Source organism: Rhinopithecus roxellana, chromosome 17 (genome assembly GCF_007565055.1).
Source record: "Rhinopithecus roxellana isolate Shanxi Qingling chromosome 17, ASM756505v1, whole genome shotgun sequence".
NCBI classification, from domain to species: Eukaryota; Metazoa; Chordata; class Mammalia; order Primates; family Cercopithecidae; genus Rhinopithecus; species Rhinopithecus roxellana.
In genome coordinates this window covers 23,053,315-23,078,855 of record NC_044565.1, presented here as the reverse complement: position 1 = coordinate 23,078,855, position 25,541 = coordinate 23,053,315, and the positions used below count along the sequence as shown (strand labels likewise).

Here is a 25,541-nt window from a genome sequence, read left to right as displayed (position 1 = left end):
ATCATCATCAAAGAGGACTTCAGCTGTGCCTCCATAATAAATAAAATAATGAGATTCTTTCATCTATTTCTTGTATTACACCTCCACACAAGCCTATGGGGTAATGCCAAAGCAGAATCTAGGATGGAGCATTTGTGCAAGGTGGCAAAAACGGTGTGGAATAGAGTTAAAGTTTTCTGATAATCTAATTGGATCCAAGAATGTAATATGGGCCATCTAAAGGAATGGAGGATTTTTATACCCTTAGTGCAGTTCTCTAGTGAGCCTGACTTGAGCTTACTGCACTAGACCACCCTGGCCTGGACCTCTCAGGCCCATAGTGGCCCACATCAAGCCCGTCCAAGTCCTCAGGTACCCAGGGCATAGGCCTTCTCTGCTGCAAGACCAGGCTTCCATGTCCTGGATATGGTAAACATTTAGCACTTGGCCATCACCCTTCTATGTCTGACAGAGGAACGTAGAAATGTATGACATCAACTTCCTTGGGCGCTGTTATTGGATGAATTGTATCTCCCCCACAAAAAAGACACATTGAAGTCCTAACCTCCAGCACCTCAGAATGTGACCTTATTTGGAAATAGGGCCGCTGCAGATTAATCAGTTAAGATGAGGTGATACTGGAGTAGGGTGGGCCCCGATCCAGTATGACTGGTGTCATTATAAGAAGATGTGGATATGAGAAGACAGAGATAAAAGGGGCAAGCACCGTATGACAAAGGCAGAGACGGAAGTTATGCAGCAGCAAGCCAAGGAATAGCTAGGATTGCCAGCAAACCCCCAGAAGCTAGGAAGAGGCCCAGAAGGCTTCTGCACAGGTGTGAAAGGGAGCACAGCCCTGCTGACACCTTGCTTTGGGTTTCTGGCCGCCAGAACTGTGAGGCAACACATTTCTATTATTCTAAGCCACCCAGTTTGTGCTATTAGGTTGGTGCAATTACTTTTGCACCAACCTAATACTTTGTTTTGGCAGCTTCAAGAAACTAACAGAGTTACTTTACTTCTTTTCTTCTATTACATATCAGTAGTAATATGCAAATTGGTGACTTGCTGTCAGAACTCCAACATGGCCTTTGGCCCCAGCATGAGACAGCTTTCTGAGTTGAATGTTTCACAAGGTTCTTTTGGAACTCCCTTATTGAAAAATTTTTGGATGGCACTCAAACACTGCATTCAACTATTAAGCAAACTACATTGCTGAGGGACACTACTGTGGGATTAGGATTAATATATAACAAGGTGAATCAATAGAGGAATTGGCAAGGGTGGTTCTGTTTACCAGTTAGCATTCTTAGTGACTCTTTTTCTCCAGGAAAAAGATCAAGAAATGTGTTCCCTGTTAGCATGATAAATACCCATATTGATTAAATTTCCGGGTATAATATACCATTATCCATTCTGGGAAGATATGGAATTCTGTCCCAAGAGGGCCCATTGTGATAGCAGGCAAAGGAAACAGAGGATACAGGAAGGAATGATGAAAATGAATAGATAAAAATAGGTGCCATATCACAATTGATGAAATGTTGTTATTACATTAATAATGAAGAAGATATATGCCAAAAAGAACGGAATACAATACAATGGAATACTAATTAGCAAAAAAAGGAATGGAGGAACAAACTACTGATGCAACAACACGGATGACTTGCAAAAGAATACAATGCCCAGAAAAAGAAGTCAGACACAAAATAGTACCTACTCTGATTCCATTTATAGGATGTTCTAGAACAGGCAAAATTAACTTATGATAACACTCAGAACAGCAGTTGCATTGCCTGTGTGGAGTGGAGGGTGGGAAGGGGAGTTGATATGAAAGGGGCATGGAGGAGCTTCTGGGAACGATAAAATGTCCTACCTCGATACACGAGTAGGTTATGTGGGTATATACATTTGTCAAAACTTATCGACCAGTAACCTTAAAGGATGTGCATTTCACTATATGCAAATTATACCTCCATAAAACATGTTTTAAAATCTTGAATACAATGATTTAAAAACATATTGTAGAGAATTCGGCAAATTTTTTAAACATTAAGAAGAAAGCAGGGCGCGGTGGCTCACGCCCGTAATCCCAGCACTTTGGGAGGCCGAGGTGGGTGGATCATGAGGTCAGGAGTTCGAGACCAGCCTGGCCAACACGGTGAAACCCTGTCTCTACTAAAAATACAAAAAATTAGTCGGGTGTGGTGGTGGGCACCTGTAATCCCAGCTACTTGGGAGGCTGAAGCAGGGGAATCGCTTGAACCCAGGGCGGAGGTGGTAGTGAGCCGAGATCACGCCACTGCACTCCAGCCTGGGCAACAGATTGAGACTCTGTCTCAAAAAAAATAAAATAAAAAAATTAAGAAGAAAATTAAAACATAACCACTAGAGTAAATAATTTTAATGATATGAAATGTAATACAAACATTACATTATCTCATTAGCATAGAGAAGAGGTAAAGCATAAGATCAGAGTGAATACATAACTTGTTTCCTATACTAAGTAGAGGAAAAGAAAGGCTATAAAACTGTTGTTTATCCTCTTATTACTTATTGAAAAATCATTATACATATGAGTAAAGTCTAAAATAAAATAATGGCAAATAGTTGGTGTTTCCAATGTCGCGACTGGATAGTGTCGTTTTCTTTTTAAAATGTCCTTTATCTGTCTAATAAATAATAGTCAGGACAGAAAAACAGGTTTTAGGAGGAAAGATGAGAGCAACTGAGGTAATTTTCCTAGAGTGGAAAGCACACAAAGGGCCACTTGATTACAGTCTTCATTTGTAGGAAAGCTGTGAGCCTCCTGAAGACAGGAAAAGCATCTCATTAATTCTGAGTCCTAGTACCACATCTGGCACAAAGTAGGGGCACCATAAGCATTTCTGAATAAATATTCTCCATGTTGGCCAGGCACAGTGACTCACGCTGTAATCCCAGCACTTTGGGAGGCCAAGGTGGGAGGATTGCTTGAAGCCAGGAGTTTGAGACCAGCTTGGGCAACATAGCAAGCCCCTCATCCCTATAAAAAATAAAAATAGGCCAGGCTGGGTGGCTCACGCCTGTAATCCCAGCACTTCGGGAGGCCGAGGTGGGTGGATCACGAGGTCAGGAGATCAAGACCATCCTGGCTAACAAGGTGAAACCCCATCTCTACTAAAAGATACAAAAAATTAGCCGGGCCTGGTGGTGGTTGCCTGTAGTCCCAGCTACTCAGGAGGCTGAGGCAGGAGAATGGCGTGAACTGGGAGGCGGAGCTTGCAGTAAGCTGAGATAGCACGACTGCACTCCAGCCTGAGCAATAGAGGGAGACTCTGTCTCAAAAAAAATAAATAAATAAAAATAAATAAATAAAATAAAAAATAAAAATAAATATTTTTTAAAAATTCTCCATGGCCAGGGAGAATCAATCAGCAAGAAATTGATTTTAAACTAAAGCATGAGAGATTTGGGGCACACATGAATAAGCCTTTGACTGTCAGAGATCATGAAGAAATTTCTGGAACATCTAATGCAAAAAAAAAAAAAATTAAGAGTATATTACTCTTTGTTCAGGATAATTCACTTTACACATCCATCTTCCTAAAGGAAGGCATCTCAAGCTGGCAGGCTCTCCAGTTCCTCTCTAGGTATAAGATTTCCACTTCTATTATTGCTTCCTCCAGAAGACCATGGACCAGAATTACTTGTCTATTCAGAAACATACTTGGGTGAGAGAAGGAGAGCAGATGGCCAGCCTTAGGTAGAGCCATGTTTTCAGCTAAGAGGCTCAGCTTCCACCTCAGAGCTGAACTTTACAGAACTCTCAAAGGGATTCAATTCGATGCTTGTTCCAAAGATCAGATAACCAAGGTCCAAGGCGTCTGATTACTGTGTAAAGCAAGAGGCGGCCGACACAGCCATCTTGTTGGGAAATACCTCTCTTGAAGAGCCTGAAATGATGTGGCTACCTCAGAATATGGATAGCAGTCCTCTTCTGGTGGTAGAACCTGCAGAATTTTTAGTTTTTCCTTTTTAAATGTTCTAAAATAAACATGTAGTGCTTCTGTAGACAGAAAACTACAACTTGTTTCTATATTCTCAGGATGTTAAAAGAATTCAAGTAATTCTCTCTTTGAATCAGTTTTCAAGGTCAAGTTGCTTACCACCCCTAAAAGAAATTTAAATGATGTTTAGAAATAGATCTGCCTTTTCATGTCCTCCTCCCTCCCCTCTGTTGAGTAAACAAGGCTTTGTTTAAGCTAACAGTCGCTGCGCCCACATTCTGTACCTGTTGGCAGCTGGCATCAGATAAGGTTGAGGTAGTTCACAACTTACCATGGCCATGACTCTAGGTCAAGATCAGAGTTCAGTCACCCAAGCAGAAGTTCTTCTGTGATAAAAGCAGAGGGGAAATGATTGTGATGAAGGAAATGGCATTAAAATCATTTATCAGGATAACTTGCAGTTTGCATGAAGCTAAGCCATGAGGAAATGACATCCAACTTAATCAAAAGGCCAGTTACTGATTAGCCAAAGATATAAGGAGTGGGCTAGTAATTAGAGGAACTGTGTAAAAAGTCAAGCTTATCATACTGGTAAAATATTTTCCCACCTGTTCTTCTGTTTGGAGATACACACGACAGAAAGGATTCCTATTGTTTCGTTAGGGTAAGGTACCATTACTTGTACTCAAGCTGGACACAGATTCTGAACTGAATGTTATAGCAGACCAGAAGAGGTTCCCCCTTTGAGAAAAGAGATAATCCAACTGCATCAGAGGAAAGTACAGCATACCAGCCTCCCCTCTGTGTGTGCATCTGTGTGAGTGTGTTTGGGTGTGTGTGTACGTGTGTGTGTGATGACAGGCCGGCAGCCCAACCAACATGAGAATCTTTTCATTTCCCAATGGTGATTTTTACTGCCACTATTCTAGGATTAAAGGTGTTTCTTCCCTTTAAGCTGCAGGCTTATACACTTAACTGTGTCCTCGGTTTTCAGCACCCCCTCTTTCATCATCATCACACATTTCTTTCAGTTGTTTAGAATGCACGAAATGTCTTCATTGTAGTCTAGGACTCTTGTGGAGTTCTCGTGATATATAAACAGTTCCCTAACGGCAGCCCACCACCTCCTGTTCCCATATCTAAGTCATATGAACAAGGCACCTGCTCTTTTCTTGTTTTTTTTTCAGTCAGGGTCTCCCTCCATGTCCAGGCTGGAGTATAGTGGTGCAATCATAGCCCACTGCAGCCTCGAACTCCTGGACTCAAGCGATCCTCCTGCCTCAGCCTCCCGAGTCACTGGGACTACAGGCGCAAACCACCTGGATAAGGCTCCTTTTCTCAGAATTTAGTTAGATCTTTGATACTCAAAGAGTCATCTGAGAACCAGGAGTACGTGCATTCCCGGGAGCTTGTTAAAAATGCAGAATCTGGCTGGGCAAGGTGGCTCATGCCTGTAATCCCAGCACTTTGGGAGGCTGAGGCAGGTGGATCATTTGAGGTCAGGAGTTTGAGACCAGCCTGGCCCACATGGTGAAACCCCATCTCTACTAAAAATATAAAAATTAGCTAGGGGGTAGTGGCACACGCCTGTAATTCCAGCTACTTGGGAGGCTGAGGCAGGAGAATCACTTGAGCCTGGGAGGCAGAGGTTGCAGCGAGCCAAGATCATGCCACTGCACTCCAGTCTGGGTAACAGAGTGAGACCCTGTCTCAAAAGAAAGAAAGAAAAAGCAGAATCTCAGATCCCTACCCCAGACCTACTCCCAGAATCTGCATTTTTACAAGATTCTCCAAATATTTGCCTGTACAGTAGTTTGAAAAACACTGGTCTAGATAATCTGACCAAGCAACGTGCCTTTTGATGATAACTAAGTCCTTCTTAACCCACCTGATTACCACTTAGGCCTTGTTTGATCACATTTGCTTTTTACCTTCCAGTTTCATTCTCCCTGTTTCCCATCATTCATTGCCCACTGACCCCTATTACCTGCGGGTTCAACTAAGGGGAGAACCAACTAGTCCTGGGGCACAGCCTGAGCAAAGGTGCAGAGTGGGAATGAGCTGCAGTTTCAGGGATAATGAGGAAATGCGGGCATGACAGCAGAGGGCTCATTCCAGGGAAGGCTCAGAAACAAGTTGGAAAAGCCAAAGTAAACTGAATGGTATGGGCCTTGCATGCCTGGCTGAGGAGTCTGGCTTTACAGCATACCACAGGTCATGGGAATACTGTGGAAAGCTTTTTGTCATTTGCAGAGAAATGCCATAATAAAAGAAAAACTTTAGCAAGGTACTGTACTTTACTATAGGGTAAACTGGAAAGAGAGACTGGAGTGAGGGAGAAGGAGTTAAGAAGGCTTGAGAGATGACTACAGGAACAGATGGGTAGAGGCAAAGGCCTGGGCAGGGTGTGGCACTGGAATATGATACACGGGGGATGTTTGGAAGGCTTTATCAGATGTAGTGACTCATGGACTGTATAGATTTACTCATTCAATCACCAAATGTTCCTAAATGGCCTCTCACAACACCTCTCCAGGCACACCTGTTCTGTTGAAAGAGATAATGCAGTGGATAAGACAATGAACCTGCTGTCAAGGTATTTATAGTCTACCAGGAGAGATAAACAACACATTTATTTTTTAATTTTATTTTTTACATAACTAGACATCTTTATCTTTTGACAAATAGCTTTAACAAACGTAATTTTCAAGCTCTTTCCACAAAAGAAATCATTACTTGAGCCCCCTTATTAAAAAAAAAAAAAAAAAAAGATTCATTCTGACTTCTCTTTCCTTTTTTCTGCAGGCAGAGTGTTGCTCTGTTGCCCAGGCTGGAGTGCGGCGGCACAATCTTGGCTCAGTGTGACCTCTGCCTCCCAGGTTCAAGCGAGTCTTCTGTCTCAGCCTTCCTGGTAGATGGGATTACAGGCATGCATTACCATGCCCGGCTAATTTTTGTATTTTTAGTAGAGACCAAGTTAGGATTTTAAGAATCCAAGACAGGATTTCACCATATTGGCCAGACTGGTCTTGAACTTCTGACCTCAAATGATCTGCCCACCTAAGCCTCCCAAAGTGTTGGGATTACAGGCGTGAGCCACCGCACCTGGCCCTCTGACTTCTCTTTCTTTCTTTCCTTTTTTTTTTTTTTTTTTTGAGACAGTTTTGCTCTTATTGCCCAGGCTGGAGTGCAGTTACATTTAACAAACGTAATTTTCAAGCTCTTCCCACAATAGAAATCATTCCTTGAGCCCCTTATTTCATTAAAAAAAAAAAAAAAGGATTCATTCTGACTTATCTTTCCTTTTCTTTGGAGGCAGAGTGTTGCTCTGTTGCCCAGGCTGGAGTGCAATGGCACCATCTTGGCTCACTGCAACCTCTGCCTCCCGGGTTCAAGTGATTCTCCTGCCTCAGCCTCCTGAGTACCTGGGATTACAGGCATGTGCCGCCATGCCTGGCTAATTTTGTATTTTTAGTTGAGACAGGGTTTCTCCATGTTGGTCAGGATGATCTCGAACTCCTGACCTCAGATGATCCGCCCGCCTTGGCCTCCCAAAGTGCTGGGATTACAGGCATGAGCCACTGCGCCCAGCCCAACTTCTCTTTCTAAATGCCAGATATACATCAACCAGGCCTTTTCTGACCCCAGAGACAGTAGACTTGGTGACAGTGCTGATATCTGCTGTAGAGATGCATTGTAATTTGGCTAAATCTAATTCGTTCTGATATTAACAGGCCCAGCATAGGCTGCTAAAACACTTTGACAATTTTAAAATATATTTTTAACTCTTACTTCTAACTTCTACTCAACTTTTTTGCCACCAACAACAAATTTTAGAAGGAATAAATGAGATAATTTCTGATTTTGGTGAGATGATGAAAATATAACAGGATGAGAGCACAGAACAAGGATCGGCAAACCACAATAGCTCACGGGTGAAATCCTGCTTTTGTATGACCTACAAGCCAAGAATGTCATTATATTTTTTTATAATTGACTAAAAAATCAAAAAAAATGATATTTTATGACGTGAAAATTATACAAAATTCAAATTTCAAAGACTTATTGGAACAGTCACACGTGTTTGTTTATATTTTATCTGTGGCTACTTTCAAGCTACAACAGCAGAAATGAGTAGTTGTGACAAAGACCATGCGGCCCAGGAAGCTAAGAATATTAACTGTCTGGCCCTTCACAGAAAACATTTGCTGACCCCTGACATGGAGGATAACAGGATCAGGTTACCAGGAAGAAGCTGGCCTGGGCAGGGCCATCCAGGAGGCATCTCTGAGTTGACATCTGAACTAAGACCTGAATGAAGGGAAGGGGCTAGCCAAAGTTCTGAAGGAGAACTCTCAGGCAGCTGGAACAGTCAGTGCAAAGGCCCTGAAGCAGAAATGGACTTACTGTGTTTGAGGGATGGACAAAAGCATTGTGAACAAGGGCAAGAGTGTCATGAGATGAAGATGCAGTCAGGCCATATAATATTGTGACCTAGAATAAGGAATATACACCTCTTCATCCTCCTATTCCTGGTACAGAACTCCTAAATCCCTTGGAATTTTCTAAGTGATAAGAACAATAAGGGTGAAAGGAGCATATTTTGTTATTCATAACAAGCCCCATTAACCACACCTGAGTTCATGTTAATGTGGGGATGTCTGGAAAGCCACCAGATAACTATAGGATGGGGGACTGGTTGCTCCAGTAAAAAAACTCTGTAATTAGAGAGTTGGAATTTTCAGTCCAACCTCTCATCTCATAAGAGGGGAGAAGGGTTGGAGACTGATTTCATTACCAATGGCCAATGATTTGATCAATCATGCCTATGTAACGAAGACTCCATAAACACCCAAAGGACAGTGGGAAATAGGGAGTAAAGGGTTTGAAGAGCTTCCAGGTTAGTGAACGCATGGAGGTGCTAGGAAGACGGTGCATCTGGAGAGGCCGTGGAAGCTGTGAGCCCCTCCCCACATGCCCCCACTCTATGCATTCTTCCATGTGGCTGTTCCCAGACTGTATCCCTTTATTATAAACCGATAATCCAGTAAATAAACTGTTTTCCTGAGTCCTGTGAGCCATTCTAGCAAATGATGAAAGTCAACAGGGGGTCATGGGAACCTCCGATTTCTAGCCATTCCATCAGAAGCACAGGTGACAAGCTGGACTTGCCACTGGCATCTGAAGTGGGGAGGCTTGTGAGACTGACCCCTTAACCCAAGCTTGTCCAACCTGTGGCCCATGGGCCACATGCAGCCCAGGACAGCTTTGAATCTGGCTCAAGACAAATTTGTAAACTTTCTTAAAACATACGAGATTTTTTCAATTTTTTCAATTTTTTTTAAGCTCAGGAGCTATTGTTAGTGTTAGTGTATTTCATGTGTGGTCCAAGACAATTCTTCTTCTTCCAATGTGTCCCAGGGAAGTCAAAAGATTGGACACCCCTGCCTTAACCAGTGGGGTCTGTGCTAATTTGATAGTGTCAGAACTGAGTTAAATTGTGGCATACCCAGTTGGTGTCCAAAGAGAACTGAAGAACTGCTTGATGTGGGAACCCCCACCCCGCCTCCTCACCCACCCACATCTGGTGCTAGAAGTGAAAAAGTGTTAAAGTATAAGGAAAAAATTGTTTTCCTATACAATCGGTGTCAGAAGTGAGGTTTGCTAGTATGGCCCTGGCTTGCAGAAATATGTGGTTTGGAAAGAGAAAGAACGAAAGGGTTAGGGATGAGGAACTTTGATTCCTAGGTGGCCACATGGTCATGAGACAGGCAGGCTGGTGGGCTCCCTATTTTTAAACGGTCTGGACCAGGCATGGTGGCTCATGCCTGTAATCCCAGCACTTTGGGAGGCTGAGGTGGGTAGATCGCCTGAGGTCAGGAGTTCGAGATCATCCTGGCCCACATGATGAAACCCCATCTCTAATAAAAATATAAAAATTAAGCTGAGCATGGTGGTGGGTGCCTGTAATCCCAGCTACTCAGGAGGCTGAGGCAGGAGAATCATGTGAACCCCCAGAGGTGGAAGTTGCAGTGAGCCAAGATTGCACCACTGCACTCCAGCCTGGGCAACAGAGTGAGACTCTGTCTCAATAAATAAATAAATAAATAAATAAAATAAAAATAAATAAAATGGCCTGGAAGAAAATGATAGAAGCCCTTCACTCAAGCTCTAACTTATCTAACTCTCAGTCAATTAATAACAAAAGACCCAAAAAGCTTATTAACCACAAGCTCCTATTTCAGGGGGCTGGGGACTTCCCTGGAGCCCTGCATGCATAGCTAGACTTAAAAAGTCCAACCTACAGTTACCCTTCCTCATTTTAAGGCTCAAAATGAGTGGGGTGGAGATTTAAAATGCTAATGTTGCATATGATGCATGAAGAAGCAGGCTGAGCTACTGTGTGAGTGCTAGAAAAGCCTCTCCTATACATGCTCCGATGTAACCCTTTCCCATGGAAAGACCCTATAAAACTAACCCACACACTATCCTCTGAGAGCAGTCTGTTTCTTTTCCTTTCTCAGCACTGGCTCCCTTGTGCACAAGCCAAAACAAACTTTTTCTTTGCTGCTATGTATGGTGATTGCTCTTGATTTCTATCCTGGGTAATTACAAGAACCCAGGGCATTGGTAACAGCCACCCATGGTACAGAGTAGCATACCATGCTGAGATCTGTTAGTAAAGGTAAAAGCTACCCCAAGGAGTTGGCTTACTGGATGCATAGGGAAATGCAAAGTAATATGAAAAGGCGACATATTCAATCCCTTGCTTATTGTTATCTGTAATAGCTAAAATAAAATTAAAAGAGAGTGCTGGGTCAGACCAAGCTCAGATTTCAGTGAGTCTATGCTCTAGCCACTAACTGCAAAGCCACCCACCAATGGCAAAATTATGCTGAGATTACAGACAATATCACTAAGAACTCTGGTAACCAAGAAGGCAGTTCATGTGGGGTGAAAGGCAAACCATGAAACGATTGAAAACACAGGGTAGAGTGTGAAGAAATTATTTCTTTTCTTTTCTTTTTTTTTTTTTTTTATGACAGAGTCTCACTCTGTCGCCCAAGCTGGAGTGCAGTGACACGATCTCAGTTGCCCAGGTTGGAGTGCAGTGACACGATCTCGGCTCACTGCAAGCTCCGCCTCCCAGGTTCACGACATTCTCCTGCCTCAGCCTCCAGAGTAACTGGAACTACAGGCGCCCACCACCACACCCGGCTAATTTTTTGTATTTTTAATAGACATGGGATTTCACCGTGTTAGCCAGGATGGTCTCAATCTCCTGACCTCGTGATCCGCCCGCCTTGGCCTCCCAAAGTGCTGGGATTACAGGCGTGAGCCGCCGCGCCCAGCCAAAAATTATTTCATTTTGTAGATCAGTATCATAAACTTCCTGAAGAACCTTTATTCAAATGTGTTGTGTGAGTAACTAAGTGAGTGACAGTGTCTTAGGTTTTGAACACTGCAGAGTATTCAAAGCACTAGCATTCACGTTTGGGTTGATGCAGGACCCACAGCTCTCCGTGGAGCAATTGCAGATGTTTCCGGTAGTCCAGAGGCACAGGAGGTTATTCCTGAGAGAACATCCAGCCTGGTGGACTGGAGAAAAGCCACACTAAGGTCTGTTTACCCTGAGAAGGGGGACTGTTCCTCTCCCCTTATAAAAGTAGAACACCCCTGATGAAGCAGCTGATATGCTTCATATACAAACCACACAGGACTGGCTTGATGATCATCGGGGTATTTGTCTGATGAATATGCCAGTTACCCAGGTCATGGTAAATGCTGTGGTTAAGGGGGCTCCTTTCGGCCGGATGCGGTGGCTCACGCCTGTAATTCCTGCATTTTGGGAGGCCGAGGCAGGTGGATCACCTGAAGTCAGGAGTTTGAAACCAGCCTGGCCAACCTGATGAAACCCCGTCTCTACTAAAAATACACAAAATTAGTCAGGCGTGGTGGCAGGCGCCTGTAATCCCAGCTACTCGGGAGGCTGAGGTGGAAGAATCACTTGAACCTGGGAGGTGGAGGTTGCAGTGAGCTGAGATTGCACCACTGCTCTCCAACCTGGGCAACAAGAGCCAAACTCCATCTCAAAAGGGGGAAGAAAAAAGGCGGGGGGGGCGCTCCTTTTACATAAACACCTCATATAACCTTAACCGCTGCAAAACCAAGGGAGTCTTATTGAATTTGCTCTCTCAGTTTCCCCTTATGGGTCTTACAGATGCTAATAAAAACATAAGGTTAGTTAACAGAAGAATGGAGAAAGGCACAGAGAGTCAGAGACTCGTCTTAGCAGGGTGGAAATTTTTAAACAGTTATTAACACATAGGGCAGGACGAGATGGCTCACGCCTGTAACCTCAGCACTTTGGGAGGCAGGGGCGGGCAGATCACTTGAGGTCAGGAGTTCGAGACCAGCCTGGCCAACACAGTGAAATCCTGCCTCTACTAAAAATACCAAAATTAGCAAGGCATGATGGCGCATGCCTGTAATCCCAGCTACTAGGGAGGCTGAGGTACAAGAATCGCTTGAACCTGGGAGGTGGAAGTTGCAGTGAGTTGAGATTGTGCCACAGCACTCCAGCCTGGGTGACAGAGTGAGACTCTGTCTCAAAAAAAAAAAAAAAAAAGAAGACGAAAGAAAGGAGAATAAAGCAAATATTGATAAACAAACAAACAAATAAAAGTCATGGGCAGAGCTTAAGACCTTCACAGATCCCAGCCAGTCCTTGGTCTGGAGGCCCTGTTTCATGTCATGTGAATGATCCACATGTACCCATATCCCTTGGTAAGTATGATTCATATGCTAATTGGCTGACAACCCTGGCAGATACAGCTTTTCAGAGCAAGGGCCTTCCCTTTGCTTTCATGTAGTTTTGGAATAAATGACAAGTGAGGAGGCAGGGATGGGGGACACCTCTCCAAAAAAGGCAACCTTTAATATGAACATTCCACTCCTTTTTACCACATCAAGAAGTGGAAAGACACCTTGATAAAAGCCTTCTGGAAATACTGAGAGTCATTATGCAAGGAGCTAGAAATATTTCACTTAAGGAAAAAGAAGGTATCATACTTGAACACTGGATACTTTTAGTCAATTTATTTTGAAACTCGGACAGCACACAGTGTAATATACACATTTATATACAGACAGCTATTGTTTATTTATTAAAGTTTTACTAGTATGAAACAAATTTCTGTTTTTGTTTAAAACAGAGTCTCGCTCTGTTGCCAGGCTGGAGTGCAGTGGCCTGATCTCTGCTCACTGCAACCTCCGCCTCCCAGGTTCAAGTGATTCTCCTGCCTCAGCCTCCCCAGTAGCTGGGATCACAGGCGCCTGCCACCATGCCCAACTAATCTTTGAATTTTTAGTAGAGATAGGGTTTCACCATGTTTGCCAGGATGGTCTCGATCTCCTGACCTCATGATCTGCCCACCTCGGCCTCCCAAAGTGCTGGGATTACAGGTGTGAGCCACTGTGCCCAGCCACCAAACAAATTTCTAAATAGAGTATAGAAATAAATGCAGAAAATGGTACTCCTTGATTCATTGTTATATCAGATAATATGTATAAAGTCAGTCTACACAAATGCTTATTAGCCTAGAGCCTGGCACCTGGTAAGGCTTCAATAACTCTTGGCACAAGGATGGGGGGAGCAGAAAGAGGAAAGAAATGCACCCCCCAAAACACAATTGCTATAGGCCTCTCTTAGCTGCACACAATGGTAACTCCCAAGGACTGAAAAGCCTTTCTTCTGGAAGCTCCACCTATAACCTTCCCACCTCATTTTCCACCTGCCTCACAGTGCCATACTCTTAGCAGAGCCTCTGCCCAACATTCTTTGCTACCTCAGCTTCCTTGATTCCTTTGCTCTTTCTTTCTGAAGGCCTTTCTACAATCCATAAGCTGCACATTATGACCAATTCCACAATGACTCAGACTGTGTTGGGGGTTTAAAAGCTCCTTTGCTGCTCACAGATGGGGCGAAATAATTAGCAACTATACCTCAGTTTTTACATCTGTAAAATTGCAAACATGCCCCCATTTTAGGGGTGACTCAAATAACTCTAAAAGCATCAGGACTGTTCCAGATGGAAGGATGAAGCCTGAAGGTGACGCACTTTTTAGTGATGTCTTTAAAAACCTAGGGTTGGCCGGGCGCGGTGGCTCAAGCCTGTAATCCCAGCACTTTGGGAGGCCGAGACGGGCGGATCATGAGGTCAGGAGATCGAGACCATCCTGGCTAATACGGTGAAACCCCGTCTCTACTAAAAAATACAAAAAACTAGCCGGGCGACGAGGCGGGCGCCTGTAGTCCCAGCTACTCGGGAGGCTGAGACAGGAGAATGGCATGAACCCGGGAGGCGGAGCTTGCAGTGAGCTGAGATCTGGCCACTGCACTCCAGCCTGGGCGGCAGAGCAAGACTCCGTCTCAAAAAAAAAAAAATAAATAAATAAATAAAAAATAAAAACCTAGGGTTATGAAGAACATGGGTAGGTGAGTACAGCTTCTTAACAGTGTCTGAACTCTACAACTATGGCTTATGATAGGGATCTGAAGTTTTAAGGCATAGTTTTAGAGCAACTGAAAGATCGTTGGGAATTAAACATATGAGACCTATCTCAATAGCAGTTACCAAAGGGAAAAATAAGTTGTAAATAACTTCAACTTATTCCAACTAAGATTAAATAAATTCATGGAAATAATTTACAATGAATTCATAAAGAAAAAGTAGGTATGTTGAGAATACATCTATCCTGGTTTCCAGGATGTCCAGAAGGATAATAATACACTACAACACAAACTGCCTGCTTGTATCTGCCAGAAATGGGCAAGCCAGGTGCTGACTCAAGTAGAAAGTTTATGTCCTTATGGCAAACTGCAGGGATGTGGAATAAGGACTTCTGATTTCAAGTCCTATTTAGTAGGCTATATGCGGAGGCAATGGTGTGGTGCATTCTCCTCTCTCACCCAGAATTTGGAAAGCAGGCAAAGTAGATACTTCCCTAAGCATTAGACTAGTAACATCAGCAAACACCCATCAAAACAAAGATATGCAAACGCATTTTAATGAGAAAGAACAGCTTCTGGGTTGAAGCAGGCTTGATGGAAGGTATTAACATGTTTAAAGAAAACTTGTGTCTATCAGCAAAGCAAGCTCCATGCAAAACTGGCACAGATGCTTACTTTGAAACATTCATCTAAGCCCTGTCCTACAGAAAGGGTGAAGCCAGTGGTCAGGGGTCAGGTATTTCCCCACTGTGAAGATGAATTCTGTCCATCTAATACTTCCTTGTTCCATGGTTGCCAAGCACCTTTTAGACTAGAGTTTGGCTTCCCAAATCAACCTGTCTACAAATATTGGAGCATGAGGATTTTTGCCTAAATTTTATATATATATATATATATTTTTTTTTTTTTTTTTAGAGACAGGGTCTCACCCTGTTGCCCAGGCTGCAGTGCAGTGGTACAGTCATAGCTCACTGCAGCCTCGAACTCCTTAGCTCAAGAGATCCTGCCGCCTCAGCCTCCTGAGTAGCTGGAACTACAGGCACATGCTACCATGCCCAGCTATTTTTTTTTTTTTTTTTAATTTTCTAGAGACAAGGCCTTGCTGCATTGCCCAGGCTGGCCTTGAACTCCTAGGCTCAAGCGATTGCCCGCCTCACCCTCCCAAAGTGCTAGGATCACAGGTGTGAACCACCATGCCTGGCTCCATATTTCTTAATATAGATAAATAAATTAGCAACATGTGTGTGTCTGCATGTGTGTGTGTTTGCACATGTGTATGTGTGTACAGGTTTAATGAGCCTGGTGAATAGGAACCTTCCCTTTCTTGCTGTGCTGAGAGAGAGTTTCTCTGGGTCTGCTGGATGTTGCATTGTGGTGAATTCACCCCAGTAACTGATGCTCTCCTTCAGACCCCATCACAACTTGGCAGCCTCCATTCAGGTTCCTAACATTGACCCATATCCCAGAACAGGCCACCTGAGCCTACATTATGAAGGGACCTGCCAGCCTTGTGGCACATTCCTACAGAATCCTTCTCTTCGCTGGAAGATCACATGTGAGTGAGTCATTCACTATTTTTCTTTGGTACATGGTTTCACTTTACAGCCCACAAAGATGACAAATTTAAACCACTGGTCTGCGGATTGCGAAGGGTGTGACTGGGCCCCACCCAAACACTAAAGGCTTTCAAAACCGTCTATGAAATAGGAAAATGACAGTAACTCTCTTTTTCTCCTTCTTTTTTTCTTGGAACTTAGATCCTTCTAAAAGTAAAGGAAGTTTTATTGCAGTGATGGGGTTTGAGTCAAGAGAAATAACATTTTAAACATATATTCAAAGGCAAGATGTAGAAGCTAAAGGAATGAAAACAAATTTGGAAGCCTGCCTGCTTGGCCATCTGAAGTAAGAATCGATTCCACCCTAGCACCCAGCTAGTCACTTACAGAGGGTCTTTTGTCCATATTTTGGCCAGTTATTCACAGCATTGTTGAAGGCAATAATAATCCTTTCAATCCACAAGTAATTCAAAAATACATATCTTAGGCCTGGTGCAGTGGCTCACATCTGTAATCCCAGCACTTTGGGAGGCTGAGGCGGGCAGATCACCTGAGGTCAGGAGTTTGAGACCAGCCTGACCAACATGAGGAAACTCTGTCTCTACTAAAAATACAAAAATTAGCTGAGCGTGGTGGCACGTGCCTGTAATCCCACCTACCCGGGAGTCTGAGGCAGGAGAATCTCTGGAACCTGGGGGCAGAGGCTGCAGTGAGCTGAGATCACCCCACTGTACTCCAGCCTGGGTGACAGAGGAAGACTCCATCTCCAAAAAAAAAAAAAAAAAAAAAAAATGTATTTTACATATAATTTAAAACATCCCACGCCTTCTCTGCCCTTCCCACATCATGCCAAAGCCAGTTTTGCCTAAAAGGCAGGGGAAGGAGGGAAGGAACACTTATTAAATACTCCTCCATGTTATCTTAATCTACTCAATAACCTCTGGGACAATGACTATTATTTCTACTTAACAAGTTAAAAACTGAGACTTAGAAAAGTTGTGTAATTTGCCTGAAAGTCACACAGTTGGCATGCGGCCCAACTGGGATGAAACACCTAGTTTGCCTGATTTGAAAGCCACTAGATACTACAGTAGTGAAAACTGGTTGTGGTGAGTTCTACCTTGTCTTAAGAGGAAGGGCTAATCTACATTTTACAACACTAAGGAAAGTCACAGTGGCCTCAATGGTTGCTGGGAAAGTTGGTTGGGTCCCACATGCTGATAGTTTAATCCTTGCTTTGTTGTATGGTCTTAGTTCCCAGGCTGAGGCTTCGAATACTGCATAAATCAAAGCATATTCTAATAAGCTTTATAAATGTGCAGCTTCCCTACCTTGTTTCTCTGGGCACCATATTCAACTTGCTTCAGATATAATGAAGCACCAAATATAGTGCTTTAGATTTTCCTAAGTAATTTTTTGTTTTATTTTTATTTTCTGAGTGACCCCTAGTGCCACCTGTGGACTACAGCCTTTGGAATCTTGGTTGGCTGTTTTTTTTGTTGGTGGCGGGTTTTTTGGTTTTTTGTGTTTTAACTTTTCTTTTGAGATGGGGTCTCACTATGTTGCTCAGGCTGGGCCTGAACTCTTGGGCTCAAGTGGTCAGCCTGCCTCCACCTCCCAAAGTGCTGGGATTACAGGCATAAGCCACTGCACCTGGCCTTCTGCCTTTTAATTGCAGACAAACTAGTTGGATTTCTCTCCCCCCAGGCCAGTGAGCTCAGAAGCAAGAAGCTGATGTGGTGGTAAGGCTGCTGATTGCTATCATGGGACCGACAGGATAGTTGTACTGATGTTCCATATTCATTCACCGACTCATTCAACACACATTATCTGAACGCCTGCCCCATGTCAGGTACCATTTGAGGTACTATATGGCACGCTTTCCTTTCTGCCTGTATACCTTTCATGACAGTATATGATCCCCTATGCCTTGTAAGTTTAAGAGTAACATGCCATTTAAAAAAATCCTGGAGGCTATGGAGATGACTTGGTTGAACTTCCTGCTATGAGGACTCTACAATTTTTCGCAGTGGTCCTCTCTCAGCTTCCAGTCACCCTGTCTCTGGTCCTGGGGTTCACGCCTCCACAGGTAGGCTTTGCCAGTGCTAAGCAGCGGTAACCATCAGGAGAGCTGGCCTTATATTCCTTGTTCTGTCCTCTAGAGCCAGAGGGACTTTATTTTAAAATAAGTATTTATTGAGCTAGTTGTACTGAATGCCTATGTGTTTTGTCACTATTATATCATTTTGCCCTATTATTGTCCAGTGGACTGGAAATGATAATTTAAGTTTTAGAGAAGTTAAGCATAGTACCCCAGGTCACTCAGTAATAGGTGATAAGAGCTATGTTTTCATAGGTCTGCCTGTCTTTAGAGACCTTTATAGATGCTGAATACATGCTATAATATATACTTGCATATACTATATAAAGTATGTGTATACTAATGTGTATAATTATATAAGTATTATATATGTATATACACATACTTTCAATATGTGTATATATGTATATATTTACATAATATGCATAATATATGCAAAGTATATATATAAAGAGTGTGCATATATGTGTATAATTAGGTGAAAAGGCAGATGACAATTCTAGAAGCTTTTAGAATAATGATAGAATAAAAACTAAATTGTTACATTTCTTGCTGAGCTAAAACTTTCTCATTCTTCATATCTTTTAACAAGCTGGATGCAAAAAACAACAAAAACCTTCCTCTTCCAGACTTATCTGATGGAAACTGGACCACACTTTGATGGGCAGACAGATGGCCCCGGTCAAACGTATTTAGTACAAGGCTGGTGGCCATTTCAAGAAAGCGGCGCATTTCTAACCCCCACACGCTCTAATTCAGCCATACAGCCTTTCTGGTGGGAGAACAATGCGGCATGGCTCTGTAATATGTCTCTTTGGGCAGACATATGGTCAGAGTTGTGCCATCTCCAGCTAAAAGGGACATAAAGATTCCACACAATCACATTCTGTGGCCCCCATCCCTTAAAACAGGGCCCAGCATCCTGTGTTTAGTGATTAGTGCAGGTAGGGAGGTCATGGCTGATCCAACCACAATAGCAAAGTTCCCAAAGTACAGCCTGCTTCAGAGACTACTGATGCATCATGCCTTTGGGGTATCTGAATCCAGTGTCAAAACAGGTTAGATATAATGACCCCATTTGGTTATGTTTATTTTAGCACCAGCAATGTTAAGACTATCCAGTATATACCAGTAGGGAGAGAAAGGAATGCCAAAAATAGCTCTTTTAGCTCTTGCTACAAACTGAAAATATTATGGGCTTTCATTCAAAGCCTCAGATGGAGTTGGCACAGCTGCAACATGTGCTTTCCAGCCCTGGATGGCAGTTGCTTATGCTTTTGGAGGCAGCGCCCCTCCAGGCTTAAAGGCACAACTCTTCTTTTGATCACTCAGGGTTGATTTTCCCTGTTTCAGATCAAAATGTGAAGTAAACCATACATGACAGAGTAATTCTAAGGCTAAAATATAAGTATGCAAAGAAAATGGGAGTAGAAATAGAGGGGAAATTCTTGCCCCCCAGAAAGAGTGCATTTCTGCCAGACTGGATTGCTAGGGTAGAAAAGACTTTAGAGAGCGTCCGACCCACCCCTCCACTTCTAGCTAGGAAACAGGCCTATCTACAGGTGAGTGATGGGTTTGCCTTCTGGGCAGTGTCCTTGGTAATAACACGTTAAGTTCTGTCAGCTGACACAGGTCTGGAAGGTGTTGGCACTGTGGGCAACACAAATTCACCCTGGGATGGGCGATCTATGCCACCCTTCTGATGAGAAAAGAAGGAAAAGTGCAGGTCTAAATATGGTGCAGCCAACTTCCTGGCCTAGTTGCTAATTTTGCATCATGGGCCATTCAGATAAACAGAAACTTCTCCTTCAATGACCACCCCATCCTTCCTCCATAACAAAGTGGTTGGAGCCCTGGAGCACAACCACCTGGGTTTATAATCCTCCTAAAGATACCTTCTGACTGGGTGATTTGGGCCAAGGTATAGTCTCTTGTGCCTCAGTTTCCTCATGGGTAACATAGAGTTAATAACAATAGTTCCTTTATAAGACGACTGCAAAAATTAATCAAGTTATTACATCATGTAAGTACTTAGAATGGTGCACTGTGTACTCAACAAATGTTAACTACTCTTCTATTGCTGTTCTCTTCCAAGTAATCTTTATCACGTCTACAGTATTCTAGCATTACCTGTTTAGGGAGTTGTTTAAGGTGGGGTTACCAAATCTACCCACATGAAAAGCATCTGCGGCGTACAGAGTTCAGGCATTCACATTTACCAACAAGTCAAACTAGATTCCTTTGCAGTTCTTCTGGTCACCAAGTCCATAAGGTCCTCAGTGTGTGTCTGTCCTCTGACAAAAGCATTATCCAGTTGTATGAATTCTAAGGCAGCATCTTCCCTCACCAAATTCTCATCCTAGGCCTCTAGTTTCCTGTTTCTAAATTTTAGCAGTGCCTTGAACATAGCAGGCCTGCAAGAAATGCTTGCTGATTAATTGAACTGGCTGCCCCTGAAGCCATAGGACTGACATTAATTGCTATGGCTCCTTGGGCTTCCTGAAGGCCTCATTGCTAGGAAGAACCCTCTCCAGCCTTCCTCAGCCCTCCCCAGGATCTCCTCCTCTCACTTTGTTTCTGAGACCCATCGTATTCTCTAACCAACCATTAGCACAGTATCAAACTCCAGTCACACTGGGGTTTATTTTCCATCCACATTTAATTTTAGACTAGGGGTTTGGATAAGCCTCAAAAGCACTACTCTGGCTAAATGAAACCAAACAAAGTATTTATATGAAATGCTAGAACAAAGCAAGCTAATATATAGTGCTAGAAAGTGCAAAAGTGGTTGTCTGGGGCCAGTGATTAGGGGCACTGGTGAGGCAGAAGGGATACTAACTGTAGAGGAGCATGAGGCAATATCAAGGGGTGATGAAATGTTCTTTACCTTGATTGGGGTAGTGTACCCAGATACGCACATCTGCCAACACTCACTGAACTCCACTCACACCCATTAGAATGGCCATTAGAATGGCTATTACTCAAAACAGAACAACAGAAAATAACAAATGTTGGTGAAGATGTGGAGAAACTTGAACCCTTGTACACTGCTGGTAAGAAAGTAAAATGGTGCAGCCACCATAAAAACAGTACGGCAGTTCCTCAACAAATTAAAAATAGAATTACTATATAGTCCAACAATTCCTCTTCTAGGTATACATATACCCAAAAGAACAGGAAGCAGGAACTCGAAGAAATGTTTGCACATCCATGTTCACAGCAGCATTATTCACAATTGCCAAAAGTGGAAGCAACCTAAGTGTCCCTCAACAGATAAATGGATAAACACAATGTGGTGTGGGGTGTGTGTGTGTGTGTGTGTGTGTGTACACATACGTACATTGGAATATATACAGTATTATTCAACCTTACAGAGGAAGGAAATTCTACCACATGCTGTAACAGCGATGAACCTAAGGACACTATGCTAAGTGAAATAAGCCAGTCACAAAAGGATGAATACTACATGAATCCACTTATATGAGGTACTCAAAGTAGTCAGATTCATAGAGACAGAAAGCAGAATGATAATGCTGGGGGAAAGGGAAGAGGGAGTTACAGTTTAATAGCACAGAGTTTCAGTTTTACAAGATGAAAAGAGTTCTGTGAATGGATGGTGGTGATGGTTGCAAAACAATGTGAATATACTTAATGTCACTGAACTGTTACACTTAAGAATGTTTAAATGTATTTCATGTGTATTTCACCACAATTTTTAAAAGTTGATTTTAAATGTTAACTCCTTAAAAGAAACAACGACTCATCAAACTAACCACTTAAGATGGGTGCATTTTATGGTGGCATAAAACCTAAGTAAGAGGTCAAGTTCTCAACCTAAGAGGCTCACAGTGGCCTCTCGGGGAAGCACGCCGCTGTTGTCCATCACTCAGCAATGCCCACTCTAAGGCAAAATCCAAACCAGTGTAATCCATGTAGCTTTTGCACAGCATCATGAGTAAAATCATCTCCTCAAGTATAACTGTTATTTAAAGAGAAAATGTGTCAAGCATGGTTGGAGTTACATCATGTTTCCTGATGTGTTCTCAGAGTTATTTTAGAATCAAAGTCCCTCGAGGAAACATGAAAGGTCACTTAATTTCATGTTCATCTTTCAGAAACACCATTGGTAAACTATTACAGGTGAGTGTGAAACTAATACAGAAATCCCAACTGGCTGATCACACAGGAACCCCAACGCGTTCATCACAAACTACTGGCATTGATCTCCAGTTCTTGTCCGTTCTATCACCAGGGGTTCTCATCTGTCCGTCTGCGCTTAGGCCCCTTCAGTCTCTCTTTATGGGTCACAAACTACAGGCCTCCATTTCCCAAGGTCCAAATTCCAAGGCTGGCCAGTAATGTTGGTATCTTTTGTTGTCGTAGCAATCGTAAGTCTTAGGGATAAAAGAAGAGGACCTTGTCAGAAAAAAACTAAGACCAGGTGCGGTGGCTCACATCTGTAATCCCAGCACTTTGGGAGGCCGAGGCGGGTAGATCACGAGGTCAGGAGTTCAAGACCAGCCTGACCAACGTGGTGAAACCCCATCTCTACTAAAAATATAAAAATTAGCTGGGCATGGTGGTGCACACCTGTAATCCCAGCTCCTCAGGAGGCTGAGGCAGGAGAATCGCTTGAACCCAGGAGGTGGAGGTTGCAGTGAGCTGAGATCATGCCACTGCACTCCAGCCTGGGCAACAGAGCAAGACTCCATCTCAAAAAAAAAAAAAAAAGTACAGGAGGGAAGGGATTTGCAGTGAGTCAGTGATAAAGCCAGACTGTCATCCTTGTTGGGTTCTATTTGCCTGGAATACAGGCATTATGCAGTCCAGAACTTTCTTTCTGGCTCTAAACACACAACATCAACTACCTTTATTTGCCCATGTGGGGAAAAAACAAAAAGCCCTCTCTTTCCAGATGAACTGGAAAAGCAGCTTCGTTTCCTACACAGATTTCAACTGGCTCCACCTTGGAGATCTGGAAGTGAGCAGAGAGTAAGTACTGCTCTCTTCAAAGTCTCACTTTGTTCTGAGGCCTCCCGCGCCCTGAAGTCATCAAGTTCCAGCTCTTTGGGCAACTCCTCCTCCCCTTGGATCAGTCACTCCCTCTCTGGGCCAGGGCAGGGTTCTGTCTCCACATCTTTCCAAAATTCAAGCTGACTCTGGCAGAAGAGCACAGAAACAGAACTGTAAAATTCTTGCACAGTGGATTTCTGATTCACGTGAGGAACTCACGCGATCCTCCCACCTCAGACTCCCAAAGTTCTGGGGTTTCAGGGGTAAGCCACTGCACCCAGCTATGTTTTAAGATTGATAAAGATTCTTTATCTTTTGATGAATTGATTTCAGTTGATAAGATTGAAAAACAAAGGCATGTTACTGGTGTACAATTGAGGAGAGTGGCAGAAGCATCACAGCTGGCACAGTAAAGAACAAGAGATGGAACTGACAAGAGAGTTCGTGAATTAACTTGGAAAGATGCAGTTTTTTTTTTTTGTTTTTTGTTTTTTTTTTTGAGACGGAGTCTCGCTCTGTCCCCCAGGCTGGAGTGCAGTGGCCAGATCTCAGCTCACTGCAAGCTCTGCCTCCCGGGTTCACACCATTCTCCTGCCTCAGCCTCCCGAGTAGCTGGGACTACCGGTGCCCACCACCACGCCCGGCTAGTTTTTTGTATTTTTTAGTAGAGACGGGGTTTCCCCGTGTTAGCCAGGATGGTCTCGGCCTCCCCAAGTGCTGGGATTACAGGCAGAAAGATGCAGTTTTAAAAGTGAGAGGCTTTTCACTTCAAAGTCAAATTCTTCTAAAAAACATGAATCAGTTTTTTCAATGTGCATGCAAATATTAAAGGAAAATTATTTTACAGTACTTGATCTAGTTATTGGAAAAATTTTGCAGTACGTTTGAAATTATTTGAGCACGTAAATTGATGTGAAACTGAACATTTCATGAAATCTAAATACAGACAAAATATTTGATGAAAAATTTGCATTTAAATTTGGATGTGCTATCAGTTTAAAATACACATCAGACTGCTACAACACAGCATGAAAAGAAGCCTATAAAATATCTCCTTAATAACGTTTATATTGATTACATGTTGAAATAATACTTCAGGTATACTGGGTAAAATAATCTATACGATTAAAGTTAATTGTGCCTGTCTCCTTACTTTTTTGAATGTAATTATTAGATAATTCAAACTTGCATTCGTGGCTTACTTTATATTTATTTTTAAATTAATTAATTAATTAAATAAAGATGAGGTGTCACTATGTTGTTGCCCAGGCTGGCCTTGAACTCCTGAACTCAAGCTATCCTCCTACCTTGGCCTCCCAAAGTGGCTCACCAGTGTGAGCCACCACACTCAGCCTCACTTTGTATTTCTACTGCATAGCACTACTCTACACATATTTCATCTTATTTGTTAACAATTGTTATAGCTAATGTTGACTGAACATTTATTATGGTCAGGTACTGTTCTGAACACTTTACATGAACAGTGAGACTAGCTCTTTAAATCACGCACACAAAAACATGTTTATTTATCTTCTCAGTGCCTTCATTTCCCCATTTGCTAAAAAAGAAAAAGAAAAACATAATATGCACCTACATCAAAATGCTAGAAAACAAGGGAAAAAAACAAAGCCCCATAATATTTAAAAGAAGAGTCTATCTCTGAAAATAATCCACTGAATTATTCAGAAGAAACACTTAGGAAACTATTAGGCATCCTCAGCGTTTGGTAGAATAACACAGCATTCCAAACAGAGAAGACTGGCTGGCACCAACATATTACTCAATCCTTTCAGACTACAGATTTTGGCTTAAATATTCCATACTCATCACATCAAGGGCAAGATTCATTTTCTATGACCATCCTTCTTCTCCCTCTATTTAATCAAGTGACAAGATATTTTAGATTTTTAAACCATATGTGCATTCAAAAATGACTTGCCAACTCATATCTAAATATCACCCTTTTCACTACTGTTTGGTTTCCATGAAATTGTTTTTTCATAAAAATGGAATCCCCCCTAAAAGAAATGAAGACTAACTGCAGAGGTCATAGAAAATGTAATACTAATACCTCAAAAAATCAAAAAAGATAAAACAGGCCAGGCGCAGTGGCTTACGTCTGTAATCTCAGCACTTTGGGAGGCCGAGGCAGGCGGATCACAAGGTCAGAAGATCGAGGCCATCCTGGCTAACACGGTGAACCCCATCTGTACTAACAATACAAAAAATTAGCCAGGCGTGGTGGCCGACACCTGTAGTCCCAGCTACTCGGAAGCCTGAGGCAGGAGAATGGCGTGAACCCAGGAGGCGGAGCTTGCAGTGAGCCGAGCTTGCGCCACTGCACTCCAGCCTGGGCAACAGAGCGAGACTCCGTCTCAAAAAAAAAAAAA

At 42.8% G+C, this 25,541-nt stretch overlaps 1 protein-coding gene across 2 annotated transcripts in view; it reads right to left on the bottom strand.

The window, feature by feature from the left end:
• The window catches only part of ANXA4 (annexin A4), an 86,648-nt gene that overhangs the window by 43,383 nt on the left and 17,724 nt on the right, over positions 1 to 25,541 (bottom strand). For both annotated transcript variants that reach the window (XM_010367619.2, XM_010367620.2), the window contains exon 2: positions 4,300 to 4,354. In XM_010367619.2, coding sequence (XP_010365921.1) covers positions 4,300 to 4,308 — 9 coding nt within the window. In that variant the 5' untranslated portion in view covers positions 4,309 to 4,354. The remainder of the gene's footprint in view (positions 1 to 4,299; positions 4,355 to 25,541) is intronic.